Genomic DNA, 17967 nt, shown 5'->3' with positions numbered 1-17967 from the left:
TCCCTATTTTCACGATCTGTTTCTTAAAGATAACCCAACCACCCCCACCCCACGTCACGCTTTAGCCACAAGCCTGCAGATTAGTGCCGCGTGTTGCTGTTCATAGCGGCATCCCGTCGGAGTCCAAAAGATCAGGCCAACTAAAAGGCCTGTCAATCAGTTTGAGTGATGGCGTCAACACCGTCGTCCGTGTGGGACTTGGGTAAAAAGCCACTCGATAATGGCTTGATGATGGCTCTATGTCACTTCGGAAGGGGGTGGAAAACTGAGTGCATGTCAAAAGAGCACTTCCTTTACGCCAATTGCACCCCGCGGCCGGCCACCCACTGCTACTGGGATGCGCTGTCAAGGGAGTCCACTGACCCAAAAAGGTACCAACTTCCAGTTGACTTGTGGGGACCAAAGTAGCAGCACCAGTGTTCTGTTTGGTGAGCAGAGTGGATGCTGACTCATGTTTTAGTCATGACCTTGTTTCTGTTGATTGAGAGAGTTGTTATGGCGTAATTGGCACCGCCAAGAGGAACTGCGAAATAAATCCTAAAAAAGGCGAGCAGAGTTTGGATAAGCCTGACAAAGTCATTCATCTGAGAAGGACAGCTGACAACTATCGGCTTCAAAACAGACCTATGGATGTAAAAGGAACTTGGGGTGCGGTCTTCCGTGAAGGGGCTTTGCCATTGCATATAATGTAAATCCCATTCTACAGGGAAAAAATGTTTGAATTGTCTTTGCTTTGTTCAGAAACTTATGTTAAAGCAGGCTTTGTAAAACACAGACAGGAAAGGTGGCTCAATGACAAATACAAAGAGTGGCGGGTACAAGGACGAGGTCAAGCTACTTTTATTAGCTAACCTTCAAATGAAGCACGACCAAGTCTGACAGTCAGTGCCATGTATAACGTCACTGACTTTAAAGTCGTGCCCAAGCTTGTTCAATTAACTAATTGTATGTAACCTTTAAAAATAAATATTAAAGCTGCAAGCTTTGATGAATGGATCCCCGCACCTCAGTTTTCTTGTCAATACGTAAATGATTGTCAAAAAAAGGACAATAAAGTTTCACAATTTAGCATTGCCCATGTATCTAAGGCAGTGATTCCCAAACACATCATCCAATTTTAATTAACTGGTCCAAAAAATATTTCTTAACTAAGAAAAATAAAAAATAATTCTGATTCAATTCAAAGACCATTGCCTCATAGAAAATACATTTCAAATGTGCAAGCTAACGGGATAAAAATGGGTGGACAATTGGCCACCTGAACCAACATCATTACTGTCATGGATATCATTCTTGAAGCATGTTCATTTATGCCAAATAATCCCAGCTGCCACATCGTTCATGTAAATGAGCGTGTGAAATTAACCAAAACGGTCGTTAAACGTGGGCCGAATGGATATGGCAATGGTGATGAGGTTTATTTCCTTCCTTTATTCCTTTCTTCCATCCATACATCCTTCATCCCTCCCTCCCTTCCGACCCTCCTTTCAAAACATTGTTTCCTACCTTCTGTCATTCCTCCTTCCCTTCCTCCAATAAGTTCATCATAAAAGTGTATACAGTGGAACCTCGATAAAACAGACCCCAATATAACGGATGTGTGATAAAACGGACCGTCAGGACCGAACAATGTGTAACAATAGTTTCCATTTGTCACTTACACTGCTGTTGACAAAGTGTTAATTCGAGAATTGGCCGCTGTTGTTTACTGACGCTGTGGCGCAATGCAGGCAGAGAATGTGACTAACGTATTTCCAGGTCACATAGACTAGATCTAATCCCAAAAGACGTGCCTATGTGGCGGCCATGTTGAAATTGTGGCATTGACGTGGAGGGCATGGTGTAATGGTTATATTGATTGTCTATTGTGCATAAGCGTTGTGCAGAGAAAGACTGTGGTAACTACAAGGAATACAAAAAAGTATTTTGGTACAGTAAGTTTTTTTTGTCGAGCCGTTCGCCTATAGCAACAGATTCGGAAGTAGGGAGCACACTAATTCCTTAGGGCTCCTGAAAGCGACTTGCCTATATAATGATTACTGTACGTCAACAATGTCACCATGACGAAGCACACCAGCATGTTAAGTTTGGATAAAATGGGAAACTTTTTTATATTTAGAATAACTTTGTCCTGTACTGGGCTTTGTACTATACAGTAATATATATGGCCTTAAAAAAAAAAAAAATCAAAACAACAGACAATAGGCTATATCGGAAGCCCCCACCCCCTGCGCCCCTGTTAGTTATTTAATACTGAGGTTCCACTACTTTTGGCCCACCCTTATGTAAATGAGAGATTTCGTTAGCGCGCATAATCATCAAAATGTGCTGTACAAATAAATGCATTACCAAAAGTTGCTGGTGGTCAACCACAAGTGGAGGTGGCGGCGGTGGTGGGGGTGCTGGTTTGAGATCGTCCTCCATCCTCAAGACTGATGTTTTCATTTGCTCCGACGGGCTCCTCTTGCATTTCTTTGCTTTGGAGTCCCCTGTTAATGACATCAAAGCTGTCTTGATGAGAGCGGCAAATATACACACCCGCCCACAAAAAAAGCTCAAAACTCTGCAGTTGAAAGGAAGCTTTTACTATAGTGAATGATGGTGCGCTATTTAGTAATTGGGACCATCTTCTCAAATAAGCCCAAATAGGCTTTGGATGAAGGGATGTGTGGACTTCAAAGGAGGTCAACAGCACCACCGTGTGAAGCCATAACCACCCTGTTTGACTGGCGGCATGGTCTTAGGCTGGATTTACACTGGAGGTCCAAGTGGAGGATGCCCATTTAACCTTATACACCCCCAACCTAAGTAATGTTCACAATTGCATAGATTAATAGTTTATACTATATTAAATATACCAAAAACTTATAAAAGACTAATATCCTTTCATCTTACATTACCCTTAAAAATAAATGGCCTACTGAGTCCAAAAAAATTAACCGGCAGTGGACGTGTACATGCGGCGAAGACGCTCCGTAACTTCCATTAACAACCCAGGCTAAACTTAGTTCTTCCCAGAAATACAAAGATCTTAGTCTCCAAGTCGAAATGCAGCAATTCATCGTACTTTCTTGCCACCCATTACTAGTTCCCCCGTTATTAGCTGAATGCTAACACACAATGCAAAATGCCATAGACGAGCTAACGACTATGATCGATGTCAATGCTATGCAAACGCTTTAAGAAACAAGCATATTTGTGTCATCCTCTGCAAAGAAAGAAAGCTTACTGGGCAGTAACTTGTGACCATGTATATCCATATGTCTGCTCTCTGGTGGCCAAGCCAGGCACACCAGAAGGAGCACTATATAGGGCTGGAATGGATTAGTTGACATTTTTATTCATTTCAATGGAGAAATATGATTTGAGATAGCGTTTTGAGTTATGAGCGTGGTCACGGAAGAACTTAAACTTCTACGTCAAGGCACTACTGTAGGCGTATTCGTGAATAGCGAAACATGATTGGGCGGGGGTCAGGGGTTCACTGTGCATTATCCTTTGGCTGTTTATTTCCACGTACAGTAATACCTTGACTTACAAGTTTGAGTTTACCATGACTGAGCTCGTATCTCAAATTGTGGGTGAGACTGGGATGCTGGGTGGATGTTGTGGTGGTCACTGTCGCCATCTAGTGGAGGCGTATCTAAAGCTCGCGCCATGCTTGTATTTCTAATTTTTGTCTTTTAACATTAAGCAAAACAATCCTAATTCGAAAAATGTCTGTTTGCACTGTTGGAACACTGCAAATTACCCATATGCGTAGACAACCAAATTGTCCTGAAATAACTTTTGGAATTATCAAACACTACTACTACTACTACTACTAAAGACAAATATTAAACTATATTTACGAAAAGTGTTCATTGTGACCATGACCATAGGTGAGGGTAGGAACGTAGATCTACCGGTAAATCGAGAGCTTCGCCTTTCGGCTTAGCTCCTTCTTTACCACAACGGATCGATACAAAGTCCGCATCACTGCAGACGCTGCACCGATCCGCCTGTCGAGCTGTGGGTTGTGACCGAAAGAACAAGATCCCGGATAAAAGCGGCCGAAATGAGTTTCCTCCGCAGGGTGTCCGGGCTCTCCCTTAGAGATAGGGTGAGATGCTCGGTCATCCGGGAGTATCTCAGAGTAGAGCCGCTGCTCCTTCACATCGAGAGGAACCAGATGAGGTGGCTGGGGCATCTGATTCGGATGCCTCCCGGACGCCTCCCTGGTGAGGTGTTCCGGGGCAGGTCCCACCGGGAGGAGACCCAGGACACGCTGGAGAGACTACATCCTTCAGCTGGCCTGGGAACGCCTCGGGATCCCCCCGGAAGAGATGGATGAAGTGGCTGGGGAGAGGGAAGTCTGGGTGTTCCTGCTAAAGCTACTGACCCCGCGACCCAACCTCGGATAAGCGGTAGAAAATGGATGGATGGTGTTCACTGTGTTTATTTGTGCTGTCTGGGCACATGCGGGTGTGCATACTTCACAGACTTGTATATATTTGGTGACGTAAAGCTATCCGCAGATATCCGATACCTATGATTTTTACCTCCATTTGGGGGAGGCCTGATTCCCATCTGTAGGTCACTGATTCCATGTTATTTTTTTCTATTGACGCCACCGTGAAGCATATTCCAATTGCACTACTTAATCTTACATATCTGTCACTTTGATCACATAGTGTAAATCCAGCCTTAAAGATGTTATGCGTCTCTTACACAACTTGTTGGTAAATGTGGCCATAGCTGCTTGTAGGAGGAAGTATTCTGTATCTCCATACATACCTTCTTTGTCCTGATCTTCCTCCAGACTTTGCACAGAGTGCTCCTGAGTCAATTCCCCCTCGTCATTGCTGTTGTGCTCCCCCTTCGCCGCCTTTTTGTCCGAAGCGTCCGCCATGTTTTGGGAAGTCCTTTCTTCGCCGGCCTTGCCGTTTTTCTCCAGGCACTGCGAGTCTAGACTATCCATGGACTCATTTCCATTCACTTGCGCTACATGGAGAGCCTCCGTGTGCTGAGTTTCAGAAGAGTCTGATTTTTCAATCGGAGGTTTTGTGTCAGTTTGGCTGCCCCCGACTGCTTGGGGATGGGAATCGTTTCCAAGGCAATGCAGCTGAGTTTGTTTTCCCAACTCCTTTCCAGCTTCCGCAGTGCCAACCGGGGGCTCGTTGGAGCTCTCTTCCTCCATGGAGGAGACGTGGGGGAGGTGGCCATTGGCCCGGGGTCCCGGAGTGTCGCAGGAGGACTCCTCGTCCAGCGTCAGACACGAATCGCTGGGCCCTGCTGCTTCCGTTTCGGCCTCGGTCTGCTCCTCCCCTTTTTCCTCTTCCACACCCTTCTTGTAGTGCTTGTGCTTTCGGATGATACCCCGGACCCAAGATGGTCGTCGCCGGAGTTTCTTCTTGATATGATCTGTTAGACAAAATGAGTACAAAGGAATATTTAGAATAGTTATTAGGAGACATATTATGCAGTTTTTTGTCAATTTAAAGCGGTTCCTGTGAAAGAAAAAAGTTAAATGTTGTAGGCCGACCGACTATTGGTCGCCCAGCCTAGTTGCTAAGTCATGGGCAGACAAACTCAGTCTAGGGGGAGTATTATTTAAATTATCCGGACTCTTCACCATCCAGCAAAATTCTAAATGGCACCCTCATAAAACAAAACATGACACAGTTCCTCTCCAGCGCTGTAGGTGGTGTGTCGTACAGAGTGCTAACCAACACAATCCAAGTGGATGCTAAAAATGAAAATAAATGCCTCAATCCATGCCTTTTTAATGTTCATGTGTTAACAATAGTGTTGATTAACTCAGGTAATTATACTTACTGCCATTTTGATACCAGAAACACAATGGGGGTAAAAGGCCATTAGTTTAAAAGTTTACCCCTTTGAAAGGACAGCATTGTAATTTAAAACAACTGAAAGCAACCAATAACATCCGCTGGTTTATTTCATAGGTATCGCAAGGTGCACAATTTACATATACATCATAGTGAGGATGCTATAACCATGAACGTTGATTGCATTTAAATGTGAATAGGCAAGTTGGAAGGGCAGACGAGAGCTACACATCGGCACGCTGGACACTGGTGATGGCAGACGGTACTTGGAGGGTTTTGGGGCAAAGGCAGTTCTCAGAGCACAATGCTGAGGCAAGCAATGGGGAAAACGTGAACATGGCTGCCTTCACTTGACGCACTGATAAGATGTTAGGCCACAGCGGCTAGGCAAGGCAGGGGAAAAAAACGTGAGTGCATTCTCAGGCGATAACATTTTAAGTTAAACAGAAATAAACCATTTGCGTTTGGTGTGAAAAGACATCTGTAGTAGCTATTGCCATTGAATAACGATCATCAACACCATGTCATGCAGTATTGCAAAAGACAACGAGAGGAGTGCTGAGATCAAACCTCTGCCAAGCCCAAACAATCCTCAAGGTGTGCTTCTGACTCATTTCATTTAAAAAAATCGTGACGTCCCAGGTTAAATGTTCTATTCTGGCCCTGTAGGCCCTGGCATAAAACGGTAATGTGTAATGCTAACGCCGATCCTCACAGGTTTTTTTTGCACTGATATGCTGGGTAGACCACAGTGGACTCATTCAATCAAGTCCAAGCAATTTTAATTCTGTCAAGGGCCAGTGGAATAGCATAAGTCAGATAAAAGATCCTTTGCATAATTAATAATATATGCCCGATCGTGACTCTCAATGGACAGTAATGGTCAAGAATGCTTGTTAAGTACAGTGCACTCCCAGCTTTTGTTTGGATTACAAGCCATCCACAATGGAAAAAGACCACTTTTTTTTTTTTTTATTGTTAGAGCTAGGTCAAGTCCAACCCCAGCGGAAATTCACCACTGTTAACAGACACCAGATTTTCCCTCCTTTGCTGGCCAGATGTCTTATTTACACACAGAAAAAGAAAACCTCATGGGAGGTTGGCTTGCTAGGACTTAGCTATCACCATCAAAGATGTGTAGTCAGCACCCAGGGGATGAAAAAGGTGAGACGGAGTAGCAGCAAGTGACTCGTCATAGGAGGCTCTTAAATGATGCATGAAAATAGTCAGAGCATGAACAGTCAACTACAGAGGGGGAGGGTGACGGCAGAAGTCAGGTCTTAGTTCCAAAGCTATTTTGTAGTAGCAATTAGAGCTGTTGTCACATTTGTTGGGCCATGCCAATGTTGCGTTTGTGTGCGCCAGTTAAAGTGAATACTGAACAGGGGGAGCTGAAATTCCTTACTAGGATCCAAAGTGTGGTACCAGCAATTATTAAGCCAATAAATCATTGCGGTGTCGCCCACACAAACACAGCTTGGGAAAGCCTTTGGGTGCAATTATGAATTGGGTGTCTCTGACTGACTGATTTCTTTACTTAATTATTTCATTGAATTATTGCTTCAGTGATCTGGAGCAAAGGAGATAACCGAGGTTGAAGGAAATCAGGAGCGGCATTTGTTACATTCAACATTTCTGCCTGTAGGGGTGTTGCAAGACGCTTGGTCAGGAAATTATTAGTTAATAGTTTTATGTCATTAACTTGTGCCATTGTCCAATGATGAAATATTTCCGTAATTTAGCATGCTTCCTAGGTTGTTTGAAGACTAAATTATGGTGGTTTGTCTATAGGTGCCCAGAGATTGACAGTGCCCCGCCTCCAGTCCAAAGTCATCTCAGATTTCAGATTTATTTGCCTCTTACCCTGATGAAGACAAGCACTATAGAAGAAAATAATGGCTGGACAGATGGCGAGTCATCCTACTTTGCTGCCATGCTCCAATAACAAAAACTTTTTGTTTTTGATGTTTGTTTTTGTAAGGAGCAGTTGAAAGTATACAAGTATGGGAAACCCTTTAAAAAGGACTCATTTGGCCTAATAATTATACATAAAATAATAACGATAAAGAAACAAAATATAGGAACACACATCGGAAAATCAGTGACAGACGTAGACTTGCTGATTATGAGTAACTTCAGAACATTCAGCGTCTTGTGGAGCAGACAAAGCCTTGGCCTTCAATTCAACACGGCATCTCTTTAAATATGAGACAGGGTTACAATAAATATCCACTGACACAAGCGGGTCAAGAGATCACATCGAATTTTCACCACAGACTCACCACTTGACACTTTGGAACTGGAGGTCCAAAATGTCTTTGAGACCTTAAGTCAGTAAGTGCTGATCCATTTAGGGAGTTCTTCTCATTTAACCCGAAAAGTCGAACATGTTAACAGTCCAGACTATAGGGGTTTTCCTGAATATAAAATTTGGGGGCGGCCGCCTCCACCGGCTCTAAACACTTTGACATCATGCAAACTGTTATCATCTGAGCAGTGATGGCACTACCTAGTTGGTAATGCGACGGCATCCTTTTAAAATGAAAAAATTTAATTGACAAAAATAAAACAATAAATGTTAATACTTCACATAATAATGGCTGATTTGAGCCAGTAGGTGGCGCGATACACGTTGCACATGGAAATTAGCAGAATGGTGCCACCTCTGCCTCAATTTGAGCCAGAGAAAACCCTGATACAGTAGTACTGGTAGCATGGTCCGATTTAAAAATTCAGCACCACCGCCAGTAATAAAAAAATAATTTATATAAAAAAAAAAAATAAAAAAATAAAAACATGCACTTGTGTTATTTCAAGGGAAATCAGCCCAACTGCTAGCATCATTCCCAATACACTCCGACACACCTCTCCAAACCTGAACAGATGCTCGCTCGTTTACCTAGCGTACGACGTGTTTTTCAACGAGAGCTTGTGTTTCCATGGCAATCAACAACATTTTCCTTTCGCTCCCAAGCGGGCTCTACTCTAATTCTCCATGAATTCACATTTAGGACATGGGGGCGAACACTGGCGCGCATTTATGCCGGGGGAATAAATTATACTGTAGCATTTTGGGGTCAAGGGAAAACTAATGCTGGGGGGGATGTTTTTGGGGGGCGTTTGACTTGTGTAATTTAATAAATCAGGTGAAAAATTTAGGTCTCTTCAAGGGAACACAGTACATGATAATTCTCATTGGGTAGCAGTTATATCTGTTATATACTGTCAGACTTTTAGAGCCTAGGTGAAGATTTTTCGATAAATACTGTTTAAGAACAAATTGTGTGTCAAAAAGCCGAATATGATGTATCTGAATGTAGTCTGTGAATGCCCTTGAATTGCCTTATATTGCAAAGAGCCAGCTTGCCCCATTGATGGATTTCTTCTCCACCTAATTAATGAAAAGAACCGACTATGTAGTCACAACTGTCCCTGAAATAAAGGGGCGAAAAAAGAAAAACTGCAAAGAAATGACAAAAATAAAACTGTCGAAAGCAGTGTTGTCGGAAAAGCAGGCGAGGCTGTCATGGTGACTCATGGGCTGCAGGGTCATAAAACGCAAGACAGCCATTTGTCAAGCGAGGTGACACGTTGCGCCGGACACTTAATGAAACGTCCCGATCAATAAATGATACCATTCCTGGCTCGTGGAAATGAAGGCGATCAGTCATTTCGCTCAATTGTTCCCCGACCGACGCTTTGTTTGATTTTACTTTCACTACGTCTCTCGCCTAATGACGTCCGACATGATAGCATTGATGTCGGCGACAAAGCTACGGCAGGCTGTGCAATTTCATTGGCTTGCAAAAGAACATTTTTTCAATCTCTTGCATAAGAACACCAAGCCGGGAGGTGACAGAACCTGGCAGAGTTTAGCTCTGCCTCAGGGGCATCCATCTAGCTTTCCGCCCTGTCCTCTGTTCAGTTAACAGTCGGTGTTTAGTCGCTACCTGTGTTGCATTCGAAAGCCACGCACCGGTAGCTACAAACACCATTTAATAGATGTCAGCCTGATCCAAATAAGTATGGGGCAATAAAAGTTGGTTTTTTTAACCATGAATTTTGTATTTGTTGCTTAGCAGTACTTTCTCTGCACTTTAATTATGTTTTGTAAAATTTGGAGTTTGGACCAAATGGGACTTAACCACTCAAATAATCAATATAGAGTACTGGGAACTCCAGCGTATTTGCTATTCACAATTTCACCAATGTGATTTTTGTTTTTTTGTGGAACCTTTACCTATATAGTTACGGAATAACTCAAAATATTTTCAGTTTTTGTGCTCTTTCTGTAATGCCATATATACAGAATAGGAAATAATAATAAAAGAAATACTATAAATAATAGTGAAGTACTAACTAGTGTCAAGAAAGCATGTTGAAGTAATACATTTCAACTGTTTAAAGTTGTTAGTTGGAGTTACAGAAAGTCTTTGCTGCATTTGTACAGTGCTGTGAAAAAGTATTGGCCTCGTTCCCCAATTATACTATTGAATAGTTTCCCCACTTTAAAGAAATTTGCAATGTCGTTTTTTTCCCCAATATCGTGCAGCAGTAGTCATAACTTATTAGAGCTAAAATTTCAAGTAGAATTTATTAGGAAAGTCTGAAGGAATTTGTAAAAACGTACAAGGGTGTCAACGTAACCCGGATTACTAATGCAAGATGGAACGCACGATTATCGAGAAAAAATGCTGAATTTTGAGCAGTTAATTGTTGCAAACATTAAAGAAAGAAGAATTTAGGTTTTTTGTTTTTTTTAGGGCATTTATTACCTTCACAGAATTGCTTTCTTATCCTCAAATGTGATTTCTTCGGCAAACAATGTGTCCTTTAAAAATAAAAAGATTTGCCTCTCAAGGAGACTAGAGATCTTACAAAGACGGAATTAACGCGATAATGTTACGATATCAAAAATAAGGGGTAGCGCGCGTGTGAAACATTTTTTTAAGCTTTTACATGAATTCGTCTCTTTGGTCTACAAGAGCATGCGGGTAATTATCAACCGGCGTAGCGCAGATAAGACGGTTTGATGACTAACAATGAACTGCAAGAGGAGTCAGACGCTGGAAAAAGATAATGAATTGCTGAGCTGCCCTTGACTGTAATGACACATCTTAATGAGTTGTTAGCTGGAAAGGAGGGCAGCTATGTGCGAGAGGAAAATACACCTCGGCATGGCATTTAATGGATGTGTCCACGATTAGTGTGGATAAGTGAGGTTCTCCCAGTAATTTCGAGTAATTAAAAACACTCGGTGCGCATTCAAATTCTTACGCATGGGTAATGTAATGCAAGTCTTGTTGCATCTCTTTATGGGTGGTGCACCAAGACAGTTAGCATGGTCGCATAACTAATATGTGGCTGATTTTATTGTCTCACGAGACCACAACTATAATAGAATTTAAATGATCATAGCACACATATTTGCATAATTACAAAGAAAGAGTGCTATAAAAAGGAAACCTGGGTGGATGGGGAGGGGGGGGGGGGGGTCTTTCAACCAGAACCCTCCCACTTTTATTACCCCATCGTTGGGTAGCAGTTAAAAGTATGTGATGCTACACAGTGAGCATGCTCTGCCACAAATACACCCCCTCCCCAAAATGCTTATATGAATAGTTCAAACCATAAATATACGCCAATTTATTATCCCAACACTGTTTAATATTATTTCAAACTCATCTTACAACATTATCCTTAAAAAATAAATGGCTTCAGATGATTGATGATATGACAAACATTGTCTCTCAGTCTAGATGCACTACACTTAACTCAGCACGCCAGCCTCCCCAGTTAACATGGATTATTTGACCTCTAAAGACGTCAATGCCAATGAATGAGTTAAAACATACAGGTACTACTTTATTTAGACAGGGCTTTGGTGCCATTTTGGGGCATCTTAAGCCATTTCAGGAAGACCACAAAAAAACGCCCATAGGTGAGTTTTTCAGCAACTAGCAGGTGATAGGTTACACAGAAAACAGGCAAATAGGTGAATTTGTGAAAAGGGCGATATATGGGGGATTACTGTTTAGAGTGTCGATATCCAAGTCTCCGATAAACGGTCCAGTGTTACAGTGTACATGCCAATATATCAATCTTCGATATAACTACCGTGCATTTATTTTATATATAAAGCTCAAGCGGCTCAGCTGGATTTGACGCAAAAACCTGCAATTTGCCTTCCCTTTGCTGTGTTTGTGTCCTGCATAAAGTCTGAAAAGCAAGTAACACGAGTGAACGAATAAAGTGTCATTATGTTTGTGCAAGCGTTCCTGTCAATTATAACTCGTAACCAAAATCAGAGCCAAGCGCCATTACGCTGCTCGTAGCATAGCAACAGCTGATTGTTACTCAAACTAATCAAACTATGTCAAATAGTGTAATGTTTAAAATAAAAATTCTTGAAAATTTAACTGCCTAAGGAAACTTGTTCAGAAATGATTTGTTTTGTTTTTGTAGAGTTGGTCAGCCAATCCTGGTACAGAATATCTTACTAATGTATAATCATAAATATTTGACATGCATGGTCATAATACATTAAGGGCTTTACAGTAACAACAAAACAGCAAAAGGCATCAACACACAGTGATATATGGAAAGGAAAAAGAACCACAAACACAGCAGTAAACCGTAATGGGATGTGCACCCTAATACTGTACAATAGAATGGTGATTTATATTAATTTCGCTTGCAATCATCCAAGAGGCATTTGTGCCCACCGAATGGCAGCTAAGCCTGGCGCCTCTCCCGTGAAGCACCAGATTGCCTTTGAGAAGCAAATTTTTTATTTTTTTTTTAAGAGAGAAAAGCACACTCTAATAGCGGACGTTAGAGCTACATTCTCAAACTTAAGACGGGTGCTTTGTAGCCGGCTGGTTCTAATTTTAGCCCCCCAAGGAAAAGGTCCCATTTGTCACCTGCGTTGGTAGCAGGTGACGTTAATAATGGAAACAAGCTGCCAAAATTAGTTTCCTCTCTACCCTGACCGAGTTAGCCTGAAGCAACGAGCGGCTAACTGCCCGAGGGAGTTGGTGGGACGACTATCGAGCCACCTAGCGCAACTTTAGTGACGGCTATAATTAAAACACATACATTATAAATGATTGAGGCTATCATCGAAAAGAAGTACTCCACTAAAAGTTCTTCAGGTCTAGTTCAGGGAATTTTATTTGATGGACTCATAATGCCCCCTGGATATAAGCCTAAAATGACGGCTTTGAGGTGCAACGATTAATCAGTTAATTGATAACTAAATGATTATCAACTCTACTATATATACAACAACAACATTGAACAGCTATCAATTGCTTGGAGAGATTTTTAAAATTGAAATTGTCCCAATACTCTGATTTCAGCCTTTCACAGTAAATATTTTGATTTCTGTCGTCCTTCATTTAAGGAGACTATTTATCTTAGTGTTGACATTTGCAAACATCTGCTTTTACTTTTAAACACAAACATTTTTGCCTATTTTCTGACATTTTATGGACTAAACCAGTAACCAGAGTTGCCAACCTGTAGAAATCCACATTCAGAACAATTGGTCTGAATTTCCATATTTTTAAAATTTTGTCAAGAACAGTACTGCGGGACAGCTATTGCAATATGTAATATAATAGGATAAAAAAATAATTCTGCAAAGTGTTCAATTGCACAACATAATCATTACTCTATTATCACAATCCTTAATAAATTATGGCTTCAGTGTATGTTATTTTATGAAATAAAAAAATATGATAGCGTGAAGTGCGATATTGAGTGATGCTTATCACAACCAAGATGTGAGTGTAAAAGAGGGTGAAATGGTAAACAAATGTTGATTAATGTCAATTGGAGTCAAAAGTGTTAATTGATTCATTTGTTCAAGAATAATCCTCGAGAAGGATTTTAAGGACTTTATCTAGCTCAGGAAAAAGGAAACTGTTCTCCAATTCACACTTTTTAGTTGATGGTAAACAATATTCATAATCTTTGGTGGTAAATATTAATAGGCTAGCTTAAAGGTCCCCTTCCATCAGTATCCATTTTTTTTCTCTTTAATTTCATGCATAACATAGGTGACTGTTTGCCTTGGGCTCCCCAAATAACTAGCTACGGCCCTGGACTGCGCCGGCGACGTCGCTGGCCGGCCACACAGTCGAAATGTGATTAGCAGCTCGCGCATTGATGAGGGATACGTGTAAATACTTTACAGTAGAAGAATCAGTGTTACGGGCATAATGAGTTTGCGTTCAATGACTTCCGTAACAAAATATGGACAATTTATAACATTTGACAGCTGTGAGTAGCAGAATCAATCAATTCATGGAAAAAAAATGTAGTCAGTTTAATCTATGACGAAAATAATAATTAATTGTAGCCATAGTATGAGTAGCCTACAATTAACAATTTAGTTGAACTTGAAGAAGCCTCGGAGCTCTGTTTCAAAAAGGTCGATGACCCCTGCAGTACAACATCACAATAATAAAGTTAATAAACAATAATCGGCAAAAAAAATATTTTGCAATAAACCTTAATGCAAAATACATTTTATCCGATTATTCAATGATATGTTAGAATAATCGATTTAATAAATATTCACTAACTATATTTTCTGGCATGGCTTATGTAAAACTGGCTTCGGTTAATGAATTTCGAAAGATTACAGTGGTCACTACTAAAGCAACTTTTGGGGGAGCATGTCCACAACCTCTAAATGTAAATGTTGACCAGGATGAACACACCTGCAAAATTTGGGTTATTTTTTGATATTTTTTTACCCTGCAAGATGTGTCATGTTTACATTTACTACCATCACGAGTCATGACACAGTAAATATTAAATACAAAAGTTGCTGGTTTAAATTGCAAAATACTCTTGAGGCACCTTGGTCATCCAACTACAAAGTTGAACTTCCTGCTTTGGTCAAGTGCAGCATTTCCTCGTATGTAATGGAAAGGACAAAGACGGGTAAAAAAAAAAAAAAAAAACATTTAAAAAATAAAAAAATCGAATCAGAGGAATTTTCTTCAACAACCCTTTGTGTTCGCTGAAGAAAAGGAATGTGTCCTATTTCTTACCCACTTCTTGGATGCCTGCTGTCCTTTTTGTCCTTAAAACAAATCAAATCCAGGCCATCCTTTTATGCAGTAACTACTGCAGCCTATTATAAAAGGAAGCGGGATGTTTATTATGACTTCAAATATCCCATCAAGGCCTGGCGATGGATTGACATTGGCAACGGGGGAGATAGACGGCCGTTTAATGTGATGTAAGATGCGCGGCGGGGAGGAAGGGTGGGTCGCAGTGGTATTCCAGCCACAAGAGAGCAAGCCTTGGTGGCTGTTGCCTTGGGCAGACTATTGACTGATGCAGAGGACATATTATGCAGAGCCGGAATCATTATTCTACTCTTCTACAAACACTGCCAACGCTTGTGAAAGGAACAGTTCTCGTGAACCCTCCACAATGGTAAATAGGACAAAAAAAAAAAAGTCAGGCTTTATCAGATGTGAATATCTTGCATGGCAATCAATTGCGACGGGGACTTGAGGGCCGATGTGAGCAAACAGAAAGTCATGGCCGAATAAGGAAAGCGAGGGGGGGGGGGGGGGTTTAATAATGAATGAAAGTATGCCGAGGGTCGGGGGGGGGGGGGGGGGTTAATAATGGATGAAAGTATGGCACTCGCAATGAACTTGATCCTTGTGGTGATGCACCACACATGAACCCAGACCCGGGGCACCGATAATGACCCTGGAAGGTGGCGTTTGTAAGTGAACGAGTGGCAAGCAGAAGTGGAGAACAGCAAACATATTCCGTCCATTCAAGGTCTTCCCACGCATCTATCCATGGCAACCAGGTTTGTCCAGTCAGTATGAGTGCATTTCACACCCGCTTCACAAATACATTTAGCCTTCAAAAAAGTGCTTGTGTAAATATTATGTGGCTCTCATCATCCCCACTGTCGCGGGTTGTTATATCGGAATTGTACAGGCCAATCTCGGTGCTTGACAAGAAGGGAGTAGTGGATTGTTGGTGGAGAGGGAGAAGAGAGAAAAAGAAAAAAAAAAAAAACACGTCAGATCAAGGTTTAGTGTGTGTCTGAAAAAGAGACAGACAAGCGCAATCTGGAGTCACTTCAAATCAAAATGGCAGATTTCTAGGCATTGCTTCTTGAGACTTACGTGGATGTACTAATGATAGAAAAGACTACCAAATTTCATAAGTAATGCAAGTAAAACTGCCTATGGAGGTTGAATTTTCTTTTTTCTTTTCTTGAATTTAATAGTAATTTGGGTTCCATTGCAAGTCATCAGACTTTGCCCAAAAGCAACAAAAATAATTTTTGGGGAGTGGCTACTTGTAAAAAGTTTGAGAACCACTGCTCTCGGACAAGACCACTTCGGAAGGATCCCTGAAAATGGTCAAAGTACCCTAAAATGTCTGCTTCAAACCAAAATGGCAGACTTGGTGTTTTTTCCGGCATGGTGTCTTGAGACTTTTTTGTGGGTCTACTGATGATAGACATGCTTACCAAATGTTGTCTATCATGTGAAAATGGCGTCGGGGGCGGAATTATCAAACTCCAATGTATTGGAGTTTTGTCTATCATAGGGCGTCGTCAAACGGCGCGGCCCGTACACAATGACAAAAGCGCAAAATTGTGGCAATTTTGTGTGTCCATCTGTTTAGAATAGATGGTTCATATTTAGTGAAAATTTCACTTTTTGAGCCTATCTGAAAATGGCCAAAATTACCCCAAATTCACACAATACAACTCAACCGTAGGCATGTCTAGATCAGTAGCTGGTGATTGATAGAGGATGTACAGTATTTCGTCAAGTGTTTCATGCCTGGTTACCGGTCCAATTTGTGAGTGTCGCGTTCTGGTATGAAAATCAGACCTTTGCAGGACCCTTTCATTCCATGAGCATTGCTGAATTTTACCGGCTGCACTTTTTTGCCTGTCATGTCATTAGGCACAATCAGTGATCCATTAGTCTAATAGCTGCCCTACTGAGGAGTTCCAGGTGAGAACAGGATGCCAGTGTCACAAATTAATCACCCGACTTAGCTTAATTAATTGATGCTTCCGACAGAGGGTTTTAGTAATGACTCTGCACGACAAGCTTTTGAATTAATCTCATGATAGGATACTGATGTCCATATAAGACGGCAATATTGTGCCATTTTTCTGTACATCCACCCTAACATTAATAACAATTGTGGGAAAAATTTTTTGCAGGACCAGCGAGAATAGAGGTGGTCAGCAGAGGCTCCATAGGGGTGCTCCGCATGGAAGACAAGCACCACCCTGAGTTAGGTAGAGGGACTACAGATGAAACTTGGCAGACTTGTCCATTCGTCGCCTACTGGAGGAAGCTAGCGGGTCTTTTGTGACTTTACATGCGAGCGATTGAGGTAACATCCCCATTAGTTTGCCTCACACGTGCCACAGGTGGTCATGTAATGGCCCCGCGGTGTGGTCGTGTTCCGAGTGGTTAGGAGAGGGGAGGACCCTACTAATGAGGCTTCTAGCTTCCATCGACTCCCCACAGTGTGGTGTGTGTGTGTGTGTGTGTGTGTGTGGTGTTATAAGGTGAAACAGCTGATCACTGTTCAAGATACAAAAGGGAGGATTAATTTTTTTATAATGTTATGTATTATGTAACTAACTATATATCACACTGTACAGTTTTCTTGTCTATGTATTGCTTTGTTTGTTTCAGCTGCCTGATGTCATGTCGGCATTGCAAATTGACTCTTCTCAAATGCCTTACCAGAAAAATAAAGGTTAAATTTAATAAATAAATACATTGGTTTCCATTTCCATTGACATTTTTAAAAAGACATTTACTCCATAAAAATAACCACATTCAACGAGGGCTGTCATTTAAGAGACGAGGACGCAAGATATAGACAAATGTTGTCTTGCGTTTTCTCGTTTTACAGCACTTAACTTCTTTATACAGTTGTATGACAAGTAATAATGGTTATTACAAAAAAAAAAAAAAGATCTACGATGTGAAGAGTACCTTTGCGTCACCATTCAAGTAAAGGAGGCATTTCATTGATTTTACAACTTCATAATAACAGCCATCATCTCATTTTTACATTTGTCAGACAATCAAAACTATCGCTTTGTGTA

The 17967-nt window shown here is 41.3% G+C and overlaps 1 protein-coding gene across 3 annotated transcripts in view; it reads right to left on the bottom strand.

Moving 5' to 3' along the window:
• atad2b (ATPase family AAA domain containing 2B) overlaps positions 1-17967 on the bottom strand; it is a 58633-nt gene that overhangs the window by 15174 nt on the left and 25492 nt on the right. For all 3 annotated transcript variants that reach the window (XM_061754873.1, XM_061754874.1, XM_061754875.1), the window contains exons 25-26: positions 4777-5403; positions 2350-2489 (exon numbers count right to left, since the gene is read on the bottom strand). In XM_061754873.1, the coding sequence (XP_061610857.1) occupies positions 2350-2489; positions 4777-5403 (767 nt within the window). The remainder of the gene's footprint in view (positions 1-2349; positions 2490-4776; positions 5404-17967) is intronic.

Source organism: Phyllopteryx taeniolatus, chromosome 18 (genome assembly GCF_024500385.1).
Source record: "Phyllopteryx taeniolatus isolate TA_2022b chromosome 18, UOR_Ptae_1.2, whole genome shotgun sequence".
NCBI classification, from domain to species: Eukaryota; Metazoa; Chordata; class Actinopteri; order Syngnathiformes; family Syngnathidae; genus Phyllopteryx; species Phyllopteryx taeniolatus.
Note: the sequence above shows the minus strand (reverse complement) of the source record. Positions and strands in the feature narration are given on the sequence as shown.